The following is a 22,018-nucleotide window of genomic DNA, read 5'->3' on the forward strand; positions in this document are numbered from 1 at the left end:
ATGGGTCCTTGGGACTTCCCGAGTTTGTCTGTTGGTTTTTCCCTTTTTCCCTTCATCTTCTTCCCTCCTCCCCTTCGCTGGAGGAGGACTGCATCCATCATCAGCTGGAGGGTTTATGGGGCGCTGAAGGGAAGCTAACAGCTCTGTAGGGAAGAGCCAGTTACCTGGGAAACTTTCCAGGCGTGTTGTGTTCCCTGGCAGCCCTGGGAGGCCTGGCTGCTGGCCACACCACTCACAGAGTGAGCCGTGCAAGGCCTGGGTCAAGTTCAGACTCGGGAATGTGCCTGGCCCTGCCGCCCCCCAGGCTGGGCCTTTCGTGTCCTCTAGGGACGGTGCAGGCCAACAGTGTGGCTCTGCCTGCTCATGCCCAGCGGTAGAGCGCTTGGAGCCGCTGCTGGCCCAGGAGTGCAGTGGTCAGGTTGCGGATTGTGCCGCTCTCTGCCCTGACGTGCGGTGATTCAGCCCCTCTGGGCTCTCGTCCTCGCTCTGGCCCCGGCTGCCTCTGAGCACTGGGCTGCTGGTGAGACTGGCGGCAGAGCGCTGACACACCGTGATGCCCGCGCCTGTCTGGGCGTGGTGGTTGCACTAAGGGCATCGGGGCTGCCTGGCACTGCCGCTCCATGTTCACAGCCAGGCTTGCTCCTCCCAGACACTCGCCGCTGCATGGGGACTGGACTGCCACAACCCCAGATACCCCCATCCCACTGCCGTGCCAGCCAGCGTCTGTCTGTCTGCCGCCTGTGCCCCTGCACACGCTCTTGGTTCAGGAAGGCGAGTCTGGCTCCGTGAAAAGCCTGAGTCATAGATGCTGTCAGAAGCAGGGACATGGTGGGGCGGGGGCACTATTCTTGGAGACTTGGAGCTGCTCTGAGGAGCGGCTAACGGAGCAGTTTGTAATTAGCACTTTGGCTGTTTGGCAGCATTGTCTGCTTGTAGAGGGCTTGTGAGCATTTGCCAAGCAGCCTTTCTTGAGTGCCTACTGGGTGCCAGGTTCCTGGTGCTGCGTCTAGAAAGATGCGTCTGACACACACGTGCTCTCGTCATTTGTCCGAGCCGTCTTCTCGCTTCTGGGATCACAGCAACAAGTGGGACAGGCGAGGTCCCTGCCCTCCTGTGGCCTGCTGCTGGAAGGGAAGTGGTGTGCAGGTTAGCAGATCCTTCAGGAGTGTGGCGGGGGATCCAGTAGGTCAAGGGGGCAGCCATTCTGCAGGGGTGGGGCGAGGGGGCATGGCGTTGGGACTGAGCCCTGCAGGGAGAATGTGGGGACAGCCCAGGGTGGAGGACTAGCACGGGGTGTTCCAAGAAAAGGAAGCAGCTTGGTGGCCAGAGGAGATGTGGTTAGAAGGGCAGGCAGGGCCAGTCATGAAGCCTTCCGGCCATGCAGGGCAGAAAGTGGAACTGAACAGTGCAGAGCCAGCCATGGGCCTGAGGGAAGGAGCCGTGGCTGGAGGAGGGAGGGTGGGAGAGGAAGGCACAGAGGGCGCAGTCCCAGCCCAGAGGTCCCCCAGGGCTGTTTTGCTTGGGAGCCACCCTCTGGTAGCACCTCGTTTCTCAGCTGTGGCTCCTGCCAGAGTGTCTCTGTTTCAGTTGTGGCAAATGTACATGACATAGGATTTCGCATGCGGGCCATTTGTGTGTGCACAATTCTGTGGCTTAAGCACACTCACGTTGTTGTGCAACCTTTACCACCACTGGCTCCGGAACTTTCTCATCTTCCCAGCCTGAAACTGTCCCCATTAAACGTGAACTCCTCACGGCCCCCCACTCCACTTTCTGTCTCCTGAATCTGACTGCTGTAGGTACTTCCTGTCGGTGGAATCCCTCTGTGTCTGGCTTTGTGCACAGGTGCGTCCTGTGGCAGCATGCGTCAGAATCTCCTTCCTTTGAAAGCTGAAGCCGTTTCCCATCAGGTGTTGGTGACTCATGTCATGTGCTGTCTGTCTTCCTGGGGCCCCCTGAAGACTCTGTCTTGGGCTGCTGCACCCTGAGCACCTGTGGCATGCGGGGCTCCTTGGAGGCAGGAGAGGCCTAGGTGACACCTGCCGGAGACGTGGGGTCCGAGGGGCTGGCAGAAAAGCTTTCTTGCTGGGAGGGGCCTGTTGGGACCAGTAGGAGCGACCTTACCTGGCAGGCTGTGGAGCTTGGGATTCTGGGCAGATGTCCAAGCCAGCCATTGAGGGGACTTGGCCTGGACTGCGTTTTGTCCCCAGGACCCTGCCTTGGTGAAGAGGCTGACTGGGGCTGGAACCGAGGAGCCTGCATTTCAAGGGATACCGACCTATATTTCTGACTTTCATCGGAAACTTTAAATTAAAACCCAGCCACTCCTTTGGCGGAGCTTAAACGGGGCTGTCCCTCTGCTGGGAAGTTTGCACTCTTTACAGAATAATCTGAAAGAGAAAAAAATTGCTTCTGTAAATCGTGCATCTTTGTTTAAAAAAAAAAAAGCACTAGAACACCCACGTTGGCTCACGTGGTCTCCAGCTTCCCGGCACAGCACCCTCCCCCGTCCATCAGTAAATCCCTCTGGCCTTGACGCCTTCCAAACAGGAGGTCCTAATGCCTTTCCCACCTGGGGGGATTGTTGTGGAAAAGCCAGGAGCACTGTAAGCCACAGTAGTGTTGTTAATGTAAAACGGCGTACATGCAGCAGGTGATCGTCTGGTCCTGAAGCGGTTTCTATCCTGGTAGTGAGACAGGCCTGACTCCACCACTCACTGGGTGACTAGGCGAGGGACCTTAATGGCACAAAGCCAGAGTCTCCTCAGCCATCAAAACAGGGGTCACAGCCATGCAGGACAGCTTTAGCAGCCAAAAAAAAAGGCATGAGGTTGGTCACCTGCTACAACAAGAGTCCCAAGGGGACCTGGCACTGTGGCGCAGCGGGTTAGAGCCCCAGTCTGCAGTGCCGGCATCCCATATTGGCGCTCTTTTGAGACCCGGCTGCTTCTCTTCTGATCCAGCTCTCTGCTGTGGTCTGGGAAAGCAGTGGAAGATGGCCCACGTCCTTGGGCCCCTGCACCCACATGGGAGATCTGGCAGAACCTCCTGGCTTCTGGCTTCAGATCAGAGCAGCTCTGGCCATTGCAGTCATCTGGGGAGTGAGCCAGAGGATGGAGAACTTTCTCTTTCTCTGCCTCTGCCTCTCTGTAACTCTGCCTTTCGAATAAATAAAATAAATCTTAAAAAAAAAAAAGTCTCAAGACACAGAAGACCGTGTACTGCATGATTCCATTTAAGTGAACCATCCAGAGCAGGTGCAGCTACAGACACAGAGCGCGGGTTATGCTAATTAACACGGGGCATCGTTTACCCATGAGGAGAATGTAGCAGAATCAAATGGTGATAATGGTTGCACAATTCTGTGAATAGGCTAAAAACCACTTTAAATGGTGAATTACATAGTATGTGAATTATATCCCCATATAGTAATTCATTTTATTTTATTTATTTGGAAGGCAGAGATACAGAAAAAGCAGACACAGGCAGGGCTCTTCCATCTGCTTGTTTACTCCCCAAACGCCCACAGCAGCCAAGGTTGGGTCAGGCTAAAACCAGAAGCCAGGAACTCAACGTTGGTCTTCCGTGGGTGGCAGGGTTTCACGTACTTGGGCCATTACCTGAAGCCTCCGAGGGTGCACGTTAGCAGGAAACTGGAATTGAAGTCAGAGCCAGGACTTGAATCTAGGCACGCTGGGATTGCACAGGTGGTATCTTAACTGCCCTGCCAAATGCCCACCCGAGCTAAGGTCTTTCATGCTTTTGCTGAGACCCAGGGTGAGCGGGCCTGTGCCCCACTCGGCTGCAACAGTTGTAAGAAGGAGCCGTGGACCGGGGCGTAGTGGGTCCCCTCAGCAGGAGGAGTTAAGGGGGCAAGACTGGGACCCCGACTTCTAAAACTGCACCTAGGGTTTGTGCATCTCTGGGCTTGAGTCACCCACAGCGTGCACAGTGCCAGCTGTTTGGGGAACAGAGGAATCATTGGCCTGACACTGATAGGCCCCTGAGTCATGAACTGAGGGCTTCCACACGCTTTTTTTTTTTTTTTTTTTTTTTTAAGATTTATTTATTTATTTGAAAGTCAGAGTTACACAGAGAGAGAAGGAGAGGCAGAGAGACAGAGAGGTCTTCCATCCACTGGTTCACTCCCCCAATTTGCTGCAGTGGCTGGAGCTATACTGATCTGAAGCCAGGAGCCAGGAGCCTCCACTGGGTCTCCCAAGCAGGTGCAGGGGCCCAAGCACTTGGGCCACCTTGTACTGCTTTCCCAGGCCATAACAGAGAGCTGGATCGGAAGTGGAGCAGCCGGGTCTCAAAACAGCGCCCATATGGGATGCCCACACTGCTGGTGCCAGCTTTACCCACTACATCACAACGCCAGCCCCCACACTGAGTCTTGTACATGGTGGGCTCTGGGCAGAGGCATGTGGGTGGATGTGTGGGCTTTGTCCAAGCAGAGGGTGACTCCGGGATGGTGCCCATCTATCCACAAGCCACTGGAAGGCTGCTGTTGTAGACACAGTCCCTTTGTGTTCAATGCAGGAACTCCAAGAGGCAGAATTTATTGGATTGGCCACAGTTTAGCCACACACGGATCACTGGTGACTTTGTTGCAGTTTCAGTGGAATGCAGGGGTCGACATGGGTTGGAAAGATTGGGAGGCGACACAGTAGAGGGGACCCCGTGGGAAGTCCCAAAGGGGACATTAAGGGGGCTGTGCAGGTTGTGTTTGGTTTTACTTTTGCAAATATGAGATAGTACTTGTATCTTTGAATGTCTGTGGGGTGGAGGTTCCAACAGAGAGGCAAGAGCTACTAGAGAGGAGGACAGAAGTTTCCTGAATGACGAGAGGAGAAAGGACCCAGTGCCCCGAAGTGAGAGCGTGGAGGTGCACACGCACTGCACTGACCCTGGGGGACTTGGTGTGGCAGGCCTGGCAGCTCCATGGTGGAGACTGGCGGGAGAGGCCTGCAGTCCAGAGTGGGGGCTTCAGGGGCTGGTGGATGTCGTGGGGTCCCAGGAGCTGGACCCCATGAGGGGCTGTGAGACCCTCAAGCTAAGGCTGGCCCGGGAAGTGAGCACTCAGGACAGTGGCAACTTTTGCTGCTGCAGTTCCGTGTGTTCTCTCCTGTGACACTGTCCTGTGTCCTCTCACTGTGACACTGTCCTGTGTCCTCTCACTGTGTCCATGTGTCCTCTTACTGTGTCCCTATGTTCTCTCACTGTGACATTGTCCCTGTGTCTTCTCACTGTGACACTGACCGTGTGTCCTCTCACTGACACTGTCCTGTGTCCTCTCACTGTGACACTGACCCTGTGTCTTCTCACTGTGACCCTCTGTCCTCTCACTGTGACCCTGTGTCCTCTCACTGTGACACTGTCCATGTGTCCTCTCACTGTGTCCGTGTGTCCTCTCACTGTGACACTGACCCTATGTCCTCCCTTGTGACACTGCCCTGTGTCCTCTCACTGTGACCCTGTGTCCTCTCACTGTGACACTGTCCTGCGTCCTCTCACTGTGTCCATGTGTCCTCTCACTGTGACCCTGTGTCCTCTCACTGTGACACTGTCCTGTGTCCTCTCACTGTGACCCTGTGTCCTCTCACTGTGACACTGACCTGTGTCCTCTCACTGTGTCCGTGTGTCCTCCCACTGTGTCCATGTGTCCTCTCACTGTGACACTGACCTGTGTCCTCTCACTGTGTCCGTGTGTCCTCCCACTGTGTCCATGTGTCCTCTCACTGTGACACTGACCCTATGTCCTCCCGTGTGACACTGCCCTGTGTCCTCTCCCTGTGACTGTCCTGTGTCCTCTCACTGTCACACAGTGTGTATGCTCCTGCCGGTGACACTGCCATCACAGGCTTGTTCTAGGTTTGGACTGAAGGCCCCTGGTAAAGTCCCAGCCTCTTACTAGCTCTGCTGTTTGAGTGCTTCCCTGAGGCTTAGGTTTACCTGGGGGGAGGGGGAGTTGATGGCGCTGAGGGTGGCTTTGGGGCTGGGCTGCAGCAGGCCACGTCCATGCACATGGCCCCTGGGCCTCTGCCCTGGAGGTGCTCGCAGCCTCCGGGTATCTCAGGGTCCTCCCCTGGCCGGCCCCAGTGCTCCTCAGGAGGTATTGACTCTCAGGCCAGGCGGGCCTGGAAGGCCCCTGCACTGCCGACGTAAGGGGTGGCCGGGCACTGCTGGGAGCCAGAACGAGGACCCCTGAGCAAACCCCAGGCCATGTGGCCCACAGTTCGGAGCCAGACATTGAGGCCAAAGGCTCCTCTGGGCTTGTCTCTGGTAGCAAGTCTGGGCCTCCAGGGGCCTTGTGTGGGCGGGGCTTACCCTGTTTCAGCAGTGCTCAGCATGTGGTGAGCAGTGCACCCACCACAGGGGCCAGCCTGCTGGTGGTGGTGGCTCAGGGACCCACAGGTCCCCAGAGGACCGGTCAAGGGCAACAAGGCTCCGGCTTCAGTTTGACTTCCTCCCACACAAGTCTCTGTCCTTGCCCTCCCACTCGAAGTTGCGGAGCTATGCCCACGGAGCTGCCGTTGTGAGACAGGGACGCCCTGAGCTGTGGCTGCCCTTGAGCAGGTCACCAGCATCCTGCTGCCCCTCAGCCTGTTTTGCTTGCTGCACCTGCCACTTCTTGGGGCTCAGGTGCTGCCTTGCACAGCTCTGGCCCTGCAGTGCCTCTAGATGGCTGTGGTGCCATGGGCCACTGGGGACAAATACGCAGTGCCTTGGCAGTGGCCCCAGCTGGGCACTGCAGGCACACGACAGAGAAATTTACAGCCTGTGGGATTTCAGGGGACTGCCGCAGTACCCAGGGCTTTGGGGCTGTCTGGGGCTCCTTTCATGACTCAGGCCAGGCAGAGTAGGGGAAGCTGTGTCCTGCCAAAGGGGCAGGACACTGAGGGTTGGCTGTGTCCTCCTGCTCAAAGCGCCTTGGGCCCCACCCCTCTCCAGAACAGACGTATGGCTCAACCAGTCGCACCCAGGGAAATCCAGGCTTTCGCTGCTCATTTACCAGGGGAGGGCCAGAAACTCTTCTGCAAAGGAATCTCTGCTGGAACTCAGAGTCTGACACCATTGGAGTGCTGTCCTGCTTTGAGCCCAGAGCCCAGAGGCAGCTGGTCAGTGCAGCCTCACAGAACAGCCACCCCCAACCCAGCCCCAAGCGCAGATGGGTGGGGTGGGCCTTGCTGCCCGCACATGGGAGCAAGTCTTTAACAATCATCCCCTTTCAGTTCTGGCTGGGGAGCAGTAAGTTTGGGGTTCAGAGAGCAGAACAGAAGACTTTTCTTAGAGCAAGAAGAGGTGGAGGCCTGTGGGAGCCCAGGGGAGAGTCCAGCACACATGAGCCCCCGAGTCCCAGGGCCCCTGGACCCGACCATGGCTCCCTCTCTCCCCAGCCAGCCACCCTCCTGGCTGCTGCCACAGTGGAGGCTCCTGCTCTAGCTTCCAGGAGCTCCCAGACTTAACAGCCAGAATCCAGCCAAATCCCTTTTGGACAGTGTCCATCCCCTGGGTCTCTGCACAACCTCACTATTAAATTCCATCTGTGACGTCAAACCCTAGCTAATCGCGGAAAAACAGATTAAGTTCTGTAAACTCCATTCTCTGGCCCTCCCTCCCAGTCAGGGTATCTCAAGGGGCCGTCTACCTCCTCCCCCTCAGAGCCAGACCCTGATAACTCCCCTGTGTCTCCTACACGTGCCTCCAGCTCACATGGGGCCCCCCCGCCCCCGCCGCTGGAGCGTGGTGCTTGTTCTGTTTCCTGAGGTGCCTTTTCTGGAAGACTTCTGGGCCCCAGCCTGGGAAGCTGGGCCCTTGAGCCCCCAGATGCCATCAGGTGTCTTTGGTTAACTTGGGCCTCTTTTCTCCGTCCCCATGTACAGGGGCTGAACTAGCAGCTACCAGAGAAAGTGCCATCCCCTCACCCCTCCTCCCCAGCCTGGATACAGCCCGCACCTTGTGCACTGTCCAGGGCTGAACACTCTTGTCCCCTTGGCTCCCTGGACACCACACCAAGTACCCCCACTCTGACGAGCTTCCTCAGAGACACCAGGGAACATGAAAATACAGGGATCTAGGACCCTGTCTAAGGCCGGGGCCCCAGAGAGGGTCCCTGTCCTTGCTGGGGAGCAGCCATGTGGGAGGGGCATACAGGTGGTCACCCAGACCTTTTTTTGCCAGAGGACCCCTGGAGACCTGTATTTCTCTCTCGCTGTATGTGCCTGGCCCTGAAAGCTGTCCCGTAGCAAGCAGTAAAATGCAGTTCTGTCTAACCCGTCACGACTCCAGCAGAGACGAGATGAAATGTGTCTGTCGCGTGCCCGGCAGCTGGAGTGGGTGTAATGAGGTTGTCTGAGTGAGGGTTCAGCTGCCGGCTAAGTAGGGCACGGGGCACGCAGACACACAAGTCACATAGCTTCTCCAATTAGGGGGACAAGGCTGCCTCAGCTTCTTAGGAGAAAAGAAAGGAGGCCCTGCCCTGCCACAGCAGGTCCATGTCTGGCTGTCGGGCCTGCAGCATCTGCAGTGGGGCCCGTCTTTCTTCCAGCCACCTCCCTGCTGCCCGCGGGAGGCCAAGCTGGGAAGCCCACCAGCCTTGTGTCCTGGGGAGCCCCCTTCCGGACCCCTGTGCACTACTGTGGTAGCATCTGATGGCTGGCTACTGCCAGCTGAGTGCTGGCTGGAACTGGGCTCAGCATTTCATGGACATGATCTCACTGAATCCACCCGACCCCTGCTTTGTGGAAGGTCACGTGAAAGGTCAGAGAGACTAAGCGACTTGCTTCCACCGAGGGTCCCCGCTAGGAGACTCACCGTGCTCCCTTGGCCATCCACACACCTCCTGCTTGGGCTCTGCGGCTGCCATCTCACCAAACTGAGAAATACGGAAAGAAAAGCGAAGTTAGTACTGCCCAAGCCCCATCCCGGTGAGGTAGTCCCTCACCGGCATTCAGGACACGTTTGTCTCAGAGTCTTTGTACAGACAGGGTAACAATGACCTCAACAAAACAAAAAATGAGCCATGTCATACATGCATTTAAAAAAAAGAGATTTATTTACTTGAAAATCAGATTTATGGAGAGAGGGAGACCGGGTGGCCACACAGCCAGGGCTGAGTCAGACTGAAGCCAGGAGCCAGGAGCTTCATGAGGATCTCCCATGTGGGTGGCTGGGGCCTAAACACTTGGGCCGTCTTCCACTGCGTTTCCCAGGCCATTAGCAGGGAACTGGATCGGAAGTGTAGCAGCCAGGAGATGAACCAGCGCCCATACAGGATGCTGGCATCATCACAGGCAGTGGTTTTACCCATTACACCACAACACCTGCCCCTCTGCTTGCATTGCTAAAATAAAAAATCAAATTTCATCTTACTTGAATTTAGCCACAGACAGATCTGTGTATCTAAAATGAAGTGGAGGGAAGCACTCCCTGTCAGAAAAGCATTTCTTTGCTGTTGGATATAATACAGCACCCCTCCTCCCCGGCATGGGGCTTCCCGTTTACCTTCCAGTTACCTGCAGTCAGCCACGGCCTGAAAATACTGCATGGAAAATCCCAGAAATAAACAATTCATACGTTGTAAATGACGCACGGGTCCAGGGGCGTGATGGGGCCTCACAGCGTCCTGCTCTGTCCCCTCTGGCATGTGAGCCACCCCTTTGCCGGCTCATCCGTGCTGCGTGTGCCGTGTTAGGACACATGCACTGTCAGGGCTTGTGAGGGACCTACCCCTGCTGTGCTCAGTGATGGCCCCGGAGTGCGGCAGCCATGATGCTGGTGACTTCAGCACAGCCTGGCGTTCCAGCTCTTCTGCTTGCTGTCGTTGCTTTTCATCTCTTACTGCACCTAATCTATAAACCACACAGCATCTATCGGGGTTTAACCCTTTCTGCAGGTTCAGGTATCCCATAGGAGTCTTGGAACTTATCCTCCTTGCCTTGGGGAGGTTGTCTGTAGTTCCTAAAAGGTTAAAATTAAAGGGAGGGGCCAGCACTGTGGTGCAGCAGGTTAAAGCCCCAGCCTGCAGCACCGGCATCCCATATGGGCGCCAGTTCAAGTCCTGGGTGCTCCTCTTCCGATCCAGCTCTCTGCTATGGCCTGGGAAAGCAGTGGAAGATGACCCAAGTCCTTGGGCCCCTGCTCCCGCATGGGAGACCTGGAGGAGGCTCCTGGCTCCTGGCTCCTGGCTTCAAATCAGCTCAGCTCTGGCCATTGTGGTCATTTGGGGAGTGAACCATTGGATGGAAGCCCTCGCTTTCTTTCTCTCTCTGTCTCTCCTTCTTTCTCTGTGTAAATTCTAACTTTCAAATAAATAAAATAATTCTTTAAAAAAATAAAAGGGAGAAAAAGAGGGGAGAAAACAAATAGCATTATTGAGAGAGAATTCACAGACTATACAGCTCATTCATTTAAAAGCATATAGTCCAACATTTTGGAATATTATATCACTGATTTTTTTAAGATTATGATAAATGTATATGTAACAAAATCTGCCATTTTAACCATTTTTAAGTGTCCGATTCTGTGACACTAAGGACATCCATGATATTGTGCAGCCATCACCACCTCCATTTTCAGACGATGATGTAGCGCGTAAAAACCTGTGATGCATTTGTTCTCTTTCCCATCTCCCTCTGAGCCAGCCAGCTCATGTTTTAGCATTCGCCTCTTTCACTTGTCAAATAATTTCTTTCTTTGTTGTTAAAAAAATTGTATTTGAGGGGCTGGCCTTGTGGCGTAGTGATTAAAAAAGCCACCACCTGCGATGCCAGCATTCCCACATGTCCCAGCTGCTCCACTTCAGATGCAGTTCCCTGCTAATGCACCTGGGAAGAACAGCAGATGATGGCCCAGGTGCTTGGCCCCGGCTACCCATATGGGAGACGCAGATGAAGCTCCTGGCTTCAGCCTTGCCCAACCCTGGTCGTTGCGGCCATCTGGGGAATGAACCAGTAGATGAAGGATTCTCTGTCTCTCTCACTCTCCCTCTCCCTCTATAACTCTGATTTTCAAATAAATAGATAAACCTTAAAAAATGTTTTTATTTGGGATTGAGGGAGGGAGAGGGGGAGAGAGAGAGAGAGTCCTTCTTTCTGGGGAGGATAGGGAAACAAGCGTTACTGTGCCATCTAGCCAACGTCAGGTGTCCTGGTGCAGGTGCGGAAAGAAAGAAACAGGCCTGGCCTTGCTCCTTTGGCATGAGTTCCTGGAAAGACACTTCCCAAAGTCATCAGGCTTAGACGTCACTCAGGCCTGTTCCCCAGCTCTGTCCCTCTTCTGGGAGCTGAGCCCTGTGCCTTCTGAGAGAGGAGCCCCCACAGATGTGGGGTGAGCAAGGTCTTCCCAGGAGATACTTTGCAGGATGCCGTCGGCTTCTGGGTGAGAATGTGCAGCCTGATGCTAGTGAGTTTCAGTCCACCCTGGTCTGCCCCAAACCTGTTCCTGAACCTCTGCCAATGGGCACATGGGTGAGTAGTCACACAGGCTGTGGGGAATGCCTGGGGTCAGCCTCCAGCCCTCTCCTCCTCTGAGGCAAGTGGTTGTGGGATGGCCTCAGCGTGCCCAGCCCCTCATCTCCCCAGTACTCAGCTTGCACATTCTAGGGGTGCACTAGAGGAAGACTGCTCCTGCTGCATTGCGTTCCTCCCTCAGGGCCTTTGCTCATGCGATCCCTGCTGTTGGAGCGGGGCCTTCTCCCACCTGCTCCCAGTGCTACCAGCAGAATCCAGTCCACTCAGGACTCAGAGATGAACATTGCCCCCATCACTGAGTCCGATGGTCGTCAGAACAGTCATGTGGCTGCCCCCCGGTCAGTCCTAGGCTTTGCCTCCCAGCCCAGTCCTGCCTGGGCAATAGAAGCCACCCAGAGGCCTCTGGGGCCCCTGGCTCTGTGTCTCTCTGCATGTACAGGTGTGGACTGCATCTGCATGACCACAGCTCAGCTGGCAGCTTGTGTGTGGGATGTTCCAGACAGGTGCTCACAGAGCCCCCGGCTGTCATCTGAGGAGATGGAGGTGTTTACGGAATACACCTAGTCCTCCTCCAGGGGTTCTGCCTGGCCCCAAACCTGTGCACCCACAACAACGCCTGATGGCCCGAGATGCCAAGAGAAGGGGAATGGGCCGTTCTGGGTGTAAGTGAGCATGGGCAGATTGTTCTGTGCAGAGCAGTTAAGACCCCAAAAGGCCAGATTGCATAGCCTCCTAGGGTCTCTGCGGAACCTGGGGGTTGTGTGTGAGCTCCCTGCAGTCTAGATAACCATGTGGGGCTTGCTGAGGTCAGCCTGGGCCGCTGTACGCACCCCAGCAGTCAAGGAGTGCACATGCCTGTGTGACGCCTGTAGGACCTCCAGGGTGGGCAGTCCTGGGCAGAGAAGAATGATGTGGAAAAGCTCCCGGCCCACGGAGCCTCGGTCTCCCCTTTGCTGTCTCCAATGGCGGTTTCCTCTGACTTCTCCCCAGTGCAGGGTGCTGTCTCATCCGAGCACAGCCTTTGGGGGTTCCGTGCCTCTGCTCTGTGGTAGGTCTGTGGATTTTGGGGGTAAGTGAGCAGCAGTTGTCACTTTACTGTTAGCTCTGTTGGGCAGCCTGTGGGCAGGTACCTCCCTGGAAGCAGGCACAGTGTGGCAGGTACAGTGTGGCTGCTTGTGAGGCCACCCGCAGGGTGCAGAGAGGACTGGACCCCCCAGGGCGAGGGGAGCGGGAGCGAGGCTTCGGATATAAATCTGGGGTCTTTCACGGCTCCAGGATTTGTCTTGTCTGTGGCCAGCAGATGTTGGGTGTGATTTAGGGGTGTGTGAAGTGAGGGGCGCCCACTGGCTATACTGACGTGTATTTGGACTGTATTTAGAGCGACTGGAGGTGAGTGTTCGAGTTGGGTGCCGGCAGGCTTTGGGCTGATGGTCTGCCTGCTGTGCAGAAGTTAACAAACAGGGTCATCGGAGGGAAGCGACATCTTGCCCCGCCCCCCGTCTCCCAACAGGGGCTCGTAAGGAATCCTGTCGCCCCGTGTGCCCATCTTCCCGGGCATTCTGGCAAGTTTGTTTTTCTCAGCTCCCGGGTGACACTTACACGCCCGGAATGGACTGGCACCGTGGGGAAGCTGCCTGGCTGGCCAGGACCCTGCTCTCACCGCTCTGCCGGTGTCCTGCCCCGGTCACCATGACTCCTCGCTGACCTCTGGCCTCAGAGTGCTCTTTGTAAAACACCGTCCGGATTCTGCCACTCCCCAAAGTCAGGAGTGCGGGGCCTCCGCAGGTGACAGAGCCACCCACAGTGGAGCTCAGCCAGCGGAGCAGGGGCTGTCCTGGGAGATCTCAGCGCCAGGAACTGAGAGTGTGACCCCTTCCCGGGGTCTTCTGGAAAAATGCCATTGCCATAGGTGCACATCTTCCTCAAATCCATTTTCTGTCACCTTAAATAGACGTTCCCAAGAACACTATTTGCTTACCTTCTTTCTCTCTTCATCTCCAAGACTTAACCCCGTATTAGCAATAGAACAGGTGCCAGTCGATACTTATTGCTGGACTGAACTGGAACCCTTAGCTCACCCAGGGGCCTCCGCCAAGATGCAGCAGTGCCGTCTGCACCGCGCACTGCCGGCGTAGCGATGGCCCCGGCACCCAGGGGCTCAGCCTGCTGATTTTCCTATCTCTTGCATCTGTTTTTCAGTTTTGTCTTCCTTGCCTCCTTCCCCATGACCAGCCATGCGCGGGGTCTTTGGGGGAAGGGGCCTCTGCCATGCATTCTGTGAGTGAAACAGAGCATGGCGTTCTTCCCAGCCCCTGCCAGCAGGGCGGCATTGCTCGCGGCTGCTGGTGAACCGGAGTCACACACAGCCCCTCGCTCGGTCCGTGCCGCAGAGAGGCGAGGGAACTCGCCCGAGGTCCCTTGAGCGGCTCACGCTGGAGTCGAGACCAGAGTTGCAGCCCTGGGTCTAGACCAGGCCTGCCCTCCGTGCCGTGGCATCCACAGCCCTTGCACAAAGTGACCGACTTTTCCTCTCTGCTTGTCCTCTCTCAGGGGTCCCTGGTGAATTCGGCCATGGTCATTTAAGGAACCTCTGCTAGGAAGAATTTCCCCTCGCAGTTCCCTTGGTGGGAAGGCTTGGACTCCAAGATGATCATAAAGGAGTATCGGATCCCCCTGCCGATGACCGTGGAGGAGTACCGCATCGCCCAGCTGTACATGATCCAGGTGGGTCACAGGCCGAGGGGTGGGAGCGTGGCCTTCACAGCACAGGGTCTGCCCCCGGCTCCTGAGAGAGGCCTCCGAGCACCACACAGCACACAGGGTGTCCTGAGGGTGACTATGGCGTGGCACTGTTCTGCCAGGGCTGTGTCCTCGGCACTTAGGATGCCGGCACTCTTCCTTCTGCTCAGCACCCATCCTCTCACTGACCGGGATCACCCCGTCTTAGCTCAGCTACAGTCCTGTGATCCTGCAGTCATGGGGGCCGGAGGCAGGTTCAGTCCCGTGCAAGGGCTCCCTCCCCAGCTCGTCCATGACGGGCAGCTCTGGCGTCTCTCCCTGTTCTTCAAAGGACGCTGGTCTCCGTACAAGGGCCCCCTCCTCGTGACTTTACCTAAACCTGGTCACCTCCCGAAGGCCCCACGTCCACACTGTGACACTATGGGAGCACCGCATTCAGTTCCTACACCCCACTGGACAGACAGGAGGGTGTGAGGCTCAGAGAGGTTGAGCGACTTGCCCAGCAGCACGCAGCCTGTCTCCCTGCTCCAGGCCTGTATTCTCCTCACTACCCTGGTGCCCTCACAACGGCAGTGTAGGAGACATGGCTGATGTACAGAGCAACACACAAGTTTAGGGATGCTGGTGACAAGCCAGAGGAGACTCCCTACTCCCTGAAGACATCGCCACTCTCCCCGCTCAGCGTCTGAACAACCTGGAACACAGGATTGGGTCCCAGGTCCGTGTGGTCCTCGTCCCAGCTCCTGCTCAGCCCCAGTGCCTGGCCTCTGCCCAGCCCGGCAGCTTCCCTCCAGGTGAGGGCCTCCCGCACTGGGGACAGCTGCTCAAGGCCTGGCTCGGCTTCTCTGGTCCCTGCTTCCCTGGGGGACTGCCTTGGTCCAGGTTCTTGTGCAGCCTCTGATCCCAGCGTCAGACTGAGCCAGTCTGCAGAGAGAGGGCCTGGCTGGCGGGGTCTCCCCACCCTTCCCTGGGTTTGCGTGTGGACTCCCTCCTTCAGCCTGGGTCCAAGGAGGTAGTTGTGCACTCGGACAGAGCCTGGAGTCCCTACACCCCCCCCCTCCCCGGGAGATCTTGACGAAGCTCCGAGGGTTCGGCCGGGATCTCCATACAGGCGGCTTGGCTGGACGAGACCAGGAGGGGCACCCGGCCTCCCTGTGACTGTTGGCTCTGAGCTGCTTCAGAAGCACCACTCAGTTCCCTCTTGGACCACTTACCCCTTAATTATTCTAGAGAGTGGGGAGGAAAAGGGGTGTAGATCAGCCCCCCAGCTCTGAGCACTCCGGAAAGAGCTCAGCACTTCAAGGAGCAGGCTCGTCTGCCAGCACTGCTGCTGGCTTGTCGATCCCCGACCCCAAGGCCCAGACAGCCCCGGCTGCACGCAGTCTCCTGTGATGGACATCTGGCTGAGAGCACCGGACATCCCAAAGCTTTTCTCTTTTTTCTTAAGAGACAGAGAGAGCTCTCCCATCCACTGGTTCACTCCTCAGATGCCCAGTAGCTGAGACTGGGCCAGGTGGAATCCAGGAGCAGGTCTCCCACATGGGTGGCAGGGACCCAAGTCCTTGAGCCATCATTTTCCTTCCAGAGTGTACATTAGCAAGAAGCTGGAGTCGGGAGCAGGGCCAGGACTCAGACCCAGGCCCTGTGATGTGGGATGCAGGCGTCCCAACTGGCATCTTAACCATGGGTCAGATGCCTGACCCCCAGATCTTTTATTGAGTGTAAAATCACCTCTAGGAACCAACATTGTGGCCTAACAGGTTAAGCTGCTACCTATGATGCCGGCATCCCATATGGGTACCTATTCAAGTCCTGGCTGCTTCACTTCACTTCTGATCCAGCTCCCTGCGAATGTGCCTGGGAAAGCAGCAGAAGATGGCCTGAGTGCTTGGGAGACCTGGGCGAAGCTCTTGGCTCCTGGCTTCAGCCTGGCCCAGCCCTGCCTTTGCAGCCATCTGGAGAGTGAACCAGTGGGTGGAGGATCTCTCTCTCTCTCTCTCTCTCTCTGTATGTATGTATGTATGTGTGTGTATATAAATATATGTGTGTGTGTGTGTGTGTGTATGTGTCCTTTTCCTCTGTAACTCTGCCTTTCAAATAAATAAACAAATTTTTATAAAAAGAATCCCCTCTAAGTCTGGGCACCTAGAGACACCTGCCATCTCCGTGGTGCCTCCTTGTGCCTCCCAGTGAAGCTTGTCATTCAGCCACTCTGGCCCTGTGTTATCCTTAGATCTTCTTCCACCCAGACCTCATCCATGAGCCCACACATGCGGTGTGTGCGGATGAGCGCTGAGCCATTAGCTGTGGTTATGGTGGAGGGAAACGCCCCCCTGCATTGCAGGTCATGGGCATCAACCCTGTCACACCCCTGAGTGCTTGTTGGACTCAACTCTGGAGCTGTGAGCTTCCGGGGTCTTCCCCCGTGCTTCTTCCGGTGGGCAGGCCTGTGAGTGTGCGTCTCCCCTATTCAGACAGGAAGGGGAAGCCAGGCAGGGGGTTTCTGGAAAGAGGACTCACATGCAGGGTAGGGCAAAGGAGTTGCACACGTGTACACTTGTGCACTCACACTCCAGTTCTCATCAGCTTCAGGGGTGCCCTCAGGCCCCAGAGGGCCGTGACACGCCTCAAAGCTGCTCTGAGCGCCAGCGCAGCTTCCTCATCCACGACAAGGTTCCTGCTGTGGAGGGACCCCAGTCTCTGCCCAGCCGCCTGGCTGTCATGCCCTAGACTTTCCTCTTGGCCTACACAGGCAGGACAGGAGAGCGGAATCGAGTCTCCGTGGTGAAGGCCTTGTGGCCAGTTCTGAACTCGGACTTCTGTGTTCAGAGTCAGAGGCCCCGGAGGTAGATGTAGGTCTGGGAGCTGAGGTGTAGGGTCAGCATTTTCAGATGACTGCAGAGCTGGAGTGGCCAGTTGGAGCAGCTGTGGGCCAGGCTGACCCTGGTGTGAGTTCCAGCTCTGGAGAGGAAGCGGTGAACTCTCCACGCCTGTTTCTTCATCTGTGACGTGAGCCAGCCTTCACAGAGCACAGCTACTTTCCCATTTTACAGATGGGGAAACCGAGGCCCTGAGAGGCCGGCTTGGAGCTGAGATCCATTGGCTCCCAGGCACCTCCCTGGCCCTGGTGGGTTGGGGGGAAGCTGCTGTCAGCCCACAGGTGAAAAGTACATGGCAGATAGGGGGCGAGAAGACGGGAGAGGGTGAGGAGGCCCCCCAACTCCTGAATCGGGACAAGCAGGGTTGTGAGGAACCGCCCTCTGCTGAGCCTCCCCCCAACACCCCCAGCTTCCCCCAGCTTCACCCACCTCCTCCAAGAGGGTCCTGGTTAGCAGTGCTGTGAGCTGTGACCCCCATGGCTTAAGAGAAGGCCAACCTGATGTGAACTGCAACTCCAACACTCACCTCACGCTTCCTGTCACAAAGACTCCCAGTGACAGCTCTCCTGCCACCTCTTGGGGTCCTGCCCACCCCCTGAGGCCAGCGGGGTTGCTCCTCCTTCCAGGGCCTGTGGGTGCTCGCTCTTCCCAGCCCCCCCAGCCGGTCTGCCCCCCGAGACCCAAGCCCCCACTCCTGCTCCAGCTTTGCCTTCCCTGCCTTGGATCCTGGGGCCTGCATCACTGCTGTACGATACGGGTTGGCAAGGTGTGAGACGTGTCAACCAAGCTCTCCTTTTCCTTACACATATACTGCTCAGCGACGGCGTTAGAACAACGCTGCCCTCAGCAGGCTTTGCTGCCTGCCCTGTGCCAAGGGCAGAGTTGAGTGAAGGCCTTCCTGCCTCTTCTCCAGGACACAGACAGGGATGCGGCCCACCCAGTACAGGCAGGAGCCGGGAGGGTGTGGGAGACAGGGAGGTGGGTGTTCACACAGGATCCAGGCCAAGCACCCCAGCGGCACACGTGTCTGAGCTGAGCCTCACGCCGCATTTCTCTAGAAAAGGACAGAGGCTTTGGTTCATTTCCCACCCCTGCTGCTCACCAGCTTGGGGGAGCCTGAGAAAGGGTCTGCCCTCTAACCCTCAAGGACCGAGCTCATGTGCTGGGGAGCCGAGCGCCATCCCTGAGCAGCCCTCAGCGTATGTGGTGACAGCAGTCAGCATGGCCAGGAGAGAGCTGTCCATCTGAGGGCAGTGAGCAGAGGCGGCTTGGCCAGGACCCTGGACAGCTCCAAGAGCTGCTGCCCTGGGGGTTTCTTGGTTTTTGCATCTTTCCCCGACTTCATCAGCCGCAGGGCAGCTGGGCCTTGCTGTGCTGGCCGTAGGCGCCGTCTCTGGGGGAGGCAACACAGCGCTGCCTATGGGAGTGGCCAGCAGGAATGAGCAGGTGGTGTCCCGTGTGGTCAGAGAACAGAGAGGATCAACAGGAGCTGGATGCTAGATGGCGTGACAGCCGCAGCTGGGTCGGGAGGCAGGGAGAGCCAGAGGTCAGCTTGGGGGATGCTGCCTACTCCTGGGAATGCCAGGCCCAGAGTTTCCGGTGACAGTTGGGACTGGAATGCATGGACTTGTTCAGCCAATGTGTACCAAGCATCTCCCCCACAGAGGCACCGAGGTGTTGTGTGGGGAGCACCAGCTTGGGGGCAGTGCTGGGGCCCTGCAGCTCGGTCACTAACTGCGGCCCCGCAGCCCTGGGCAGCCCTCCTGTGAGTGGCAGTAGCCACCCGTAACCACCACCTGGTGATGGCAGCCCCGTGCCCAAGCCTGAAGTACATCACCATGCCCTGTGGGGTTGGTGGTGTTCACCCCAGGTGGTCTCACCCCAGGTGAGAGCCAGAGGCTCAGAGACTCTGAGGAACTTGCCCAAGTGTGCACAGCTGGCCCGATGAAGCCAGTCTCTGTCCAGAGACGTGGCTGGCTGCCTTTTCCTTAAGCGCTGTGACCACATCTCTTAACCTTCTCTGAGGCCAGAGCTGTGGGGATGACAGCAGAGAGGCCCTCTGTCCCCGCCAGCCTCTGAGATCCTTGCTGTTCCTACACGGTCCCACCCACCCCAAGACTCAGACACGTGCAGCAGGAGGCCGGCTTGGGGGCAGCGAGGCCAGAGTGCTGTGGCCAGCCCAGAGGCACTGCACGCTGGGGAAGTGGCTGGATGGGAGGCGAGGGGCCCACCTGGCGGGCAGGTGGGTGTTCCCGTGTACCCCACCAGCAGGCTGAAGCTAACAGGAGGCTTCTGCGAATGGTCCCCAGCTGACTGACCAGTGTCCAAAGGTATAATTAGTTACAGACCCTGAGATGAAGTTTTCTTGGATTTAGGGCGGCCCTAGATTGAATGACTCTTGTCCCCTTAAGAAGAGGAGAGGACAGAGAAACGAAGGAAGACAGAGCCAGAGGTTGAAGGGGTGCAGTCACGATGCAAGGAATGCTGGGACTACAGGGGCTGCTGAGATGGGTGAGGCCGGGAGGGTCCTCCCAGAGCCTTTGAGCTGCTGGGGTGGGCATGCTGGCTTTCCCTGGAGGGCCCGAGGATGACAGGCTAAGCCAGGGGCTTCTGTGCAATCCCTCTGCCACGTCTGCAGCCTTCCTTGGTCCTTCTGCACCCTACAAGGCAGGAGGGGCCTGATCTCAGCCCCCATAGGCAGCCTGGCCTCTGGCCTGTACATGCACCCCCAGGGACGGCTGTACCAAATGCCACAAACTGGGTGAGGTAAAACCACAGGGATTGATTGTCTCACAGCTCAGGAGGCCAGAAGCCAAAGTCAAGGTGTCCGCTGGGCCACACTCCCTCCGTCCCGAAGCCCAGGGAGAGGCTCCTCTCCATGTCTTCCACCCACTTCACATATTCCTTGGCTTGTGGCTGCGTCACTCCAGTTACACCTGCAAAGACCCATTTCCAAATGAGGTCATGTCCCGAGGTTCTGGCTAACAGAAATCAGGGTTGGGGGAGCACTTCAGCTGCTGATCCAGGACTTGGGTAATAGGTAAGTCGGTCCTCACATCTCGTTTTGGGAAACTGAGACCAAAGAAAAGAAATTGCTTGTCCAGGACAAGAGGGAGTTTTTCACAGAGCTGGGCCTAGAATCTGTTTGTTCAGTACCCATTTGCCCAGCACTTACCTGGTGCCAGGTAGCCTGCCTTGTGGCAACTCAGTGCCATGGGCTGAGCAGGCCCTGGCATCAAGCAGGTCCGGCTGAGGTCGAGGCTGGCTTTGCAGTGTAGTAACTGCAGACTTGGACAAGTAACCACCCGCCTAGCCTCGACACTGTCTCATCTGCAAATTGGGAATAATAGCCATGCTGCACGCTTTTCGAGGCGTGCTTCTGTAACCGAAGGGGAACAACCATGGGAGGTGCTCAGCACAGCCGTGGATAAACAGCCACTGGGAAAGGCAGGTGAGCCAGTGTCCAGGGACGGGAGCACCCTTCACAGCAGATCTGACCCACACTCCCGGAGTTCTGAGAGAGGGAGGGGATTGCCTGCACCTGCTGAGACCCCACCTGAGGCCTCGGCGAGGCCTTTTCCTTTTCTGCCGAAGGGGACTCCGTCACTCTGAGCCTTGGAGATGGAGCACACCTTAGTGCCCTAGAGGGGGCCATCGGGAGCACCTGTGTGCACATATGTGTCTGTGTGCACAGGTGTGGGTGTGTGCAGCTGGGGGCGGGTGCTGCACCTGCTGTTCAGGAACTGACCCAAGATGGCTTTGGCAGGGCCGCCACATCACCATGGAAACAGGTGCTGGGCAGCTCAAACACGAGCAGAAGGCTGAGCTCCCGGGCACTGGGAAGGGCACTTGTGGCAGAGACACCTCCAGGTGACCCGGGTCATCCCTCTCAGTGCCACTGAGGCCCCGCCCACTCATTTTCTCTCTTAGATTTCCATGCGTACAGAGAGGCAGGATTGAGTGCTGTGTGTCTTGTTCTATAACAGTTTTATTGAGTTGTGAGTCTCACTCCCCCTGATCCGGTCAGCGGTGTTGAGCACATTCAGAGTCGTGCAGCCATCACCACAGTCGATCTTAGGACATTTTTATTTATTTCCCCCAAAAGAAGTCGCTGTCCACTTCCCCTGACCCAGGGTCCCCCTTATCTGCTCTGTGTCTATCCTGGAAAGTTCATGTTGGTAGAAGCATTCGCAGGGTCTTCAAAAGCTTGTGGGGGTGGCCAGCACCGTGGCTCACTAGGCTAATCCTCCACCTGTGGCACCGGCACCCCGGGTTCTAGTCCTGGTTGGGGTGCCGGTTCTGTTCCGGTTGCTCCTCTTCCAGGCCAGCTCTCTGCTGTGGCCCGGGAGTGCAATGGAGGATGGCCCAAGTGCTTGGGTCCTGCACCCGCATGGGAGACTAGGAGGAAGCACCTGGCTCCTGGCTTCGGATCAGGGCAGGGCACCGGCCGTAGCGGCCATTTAGGGAGTGAACCAACAGAAGGAAGACTTTTCTCTCTCTCTCTCTCTCTCTCTCTCTCTCTCTCTCTCACTGTCTAACTCTGCCTGTCAAAAGCTTGTGGGGAGAGCATGTTATGAAGAACATAGTGTAGATTTCAGTTAATTCCATTTCTCCACAGCCTTTCTTGAGTACCCCTTCTGTGGCACGTGGCCCTCGGTGTCTGGCATCTGTCACTCAGCACCCTGCTCCCAAGGCTCCATGTTGTGGCAGGAGTCGGCGCTTCATTTCTTGGGCTGTGTGTGGGAACGGTCACATGTCGTGCCCACTCCTCTGCTGATGGGCGGCTGAGCTGTTTCCGCCTGATGGCTCAGGCTAGAGGTGCCGCTGTGAAGGTTAACCAGTAAGGTTTTTGTGTGCACCTTTGTTTTCCTCTTCTTGTATATGGAGCCAGGAGGGTGATTGCTGGGTCACATGGGACCTCTGGGC

At 56.9% G+C, this 22,018-nt stretch overlaps 1 protein-coding gene across 10 annotated transcripts in view; it reads left to right on the plus strand.

Annotated features, from left to right (window-relative positions):
• Positions 1-22,018, plus strand: part of PITPNM2 (phosphatidylinositol transfer protein membrane associated 2) — a 146,056-nt gene that overhangs the window by 94,231 nt on the left and 29,807 nt on the right. For all 10 annotated transcript variants that reach the window (XR_016227092.1, XM_089323019.1, XM_089323018.1 and 7 more), the window contains one exon: positions 14,025-14,198. Coding sequence is in view for 9 of the 10 variants with exons in the window: in XM_089323019.1 (XP_089179145.1) it covers positions 14,121-14,198 (78 nt within the window). In the remaining variant the exon portion in view is untranslated. The remainder of the gene's footprint in view (positions 1-14,024; positions 14,199-22,018) is intronic.

The sequence above is a fragment of the Oryctolagus cuniculus genome, chromosome 21 (genome assembly GCF_051225735.1).
Source record: "Oryctolagus cuniculus isolate XC-2025 breed Fujian yellow rabbit chromosome 21, ASM5122573v1, whole genome shotgun sequence".
Lineage (NCBI taxonomy): Eukaryota > Metazoa > Chordata > Mammalia > Lagomorpha > Leporidae > Oryctolagus > Oryctolagus cuniculus.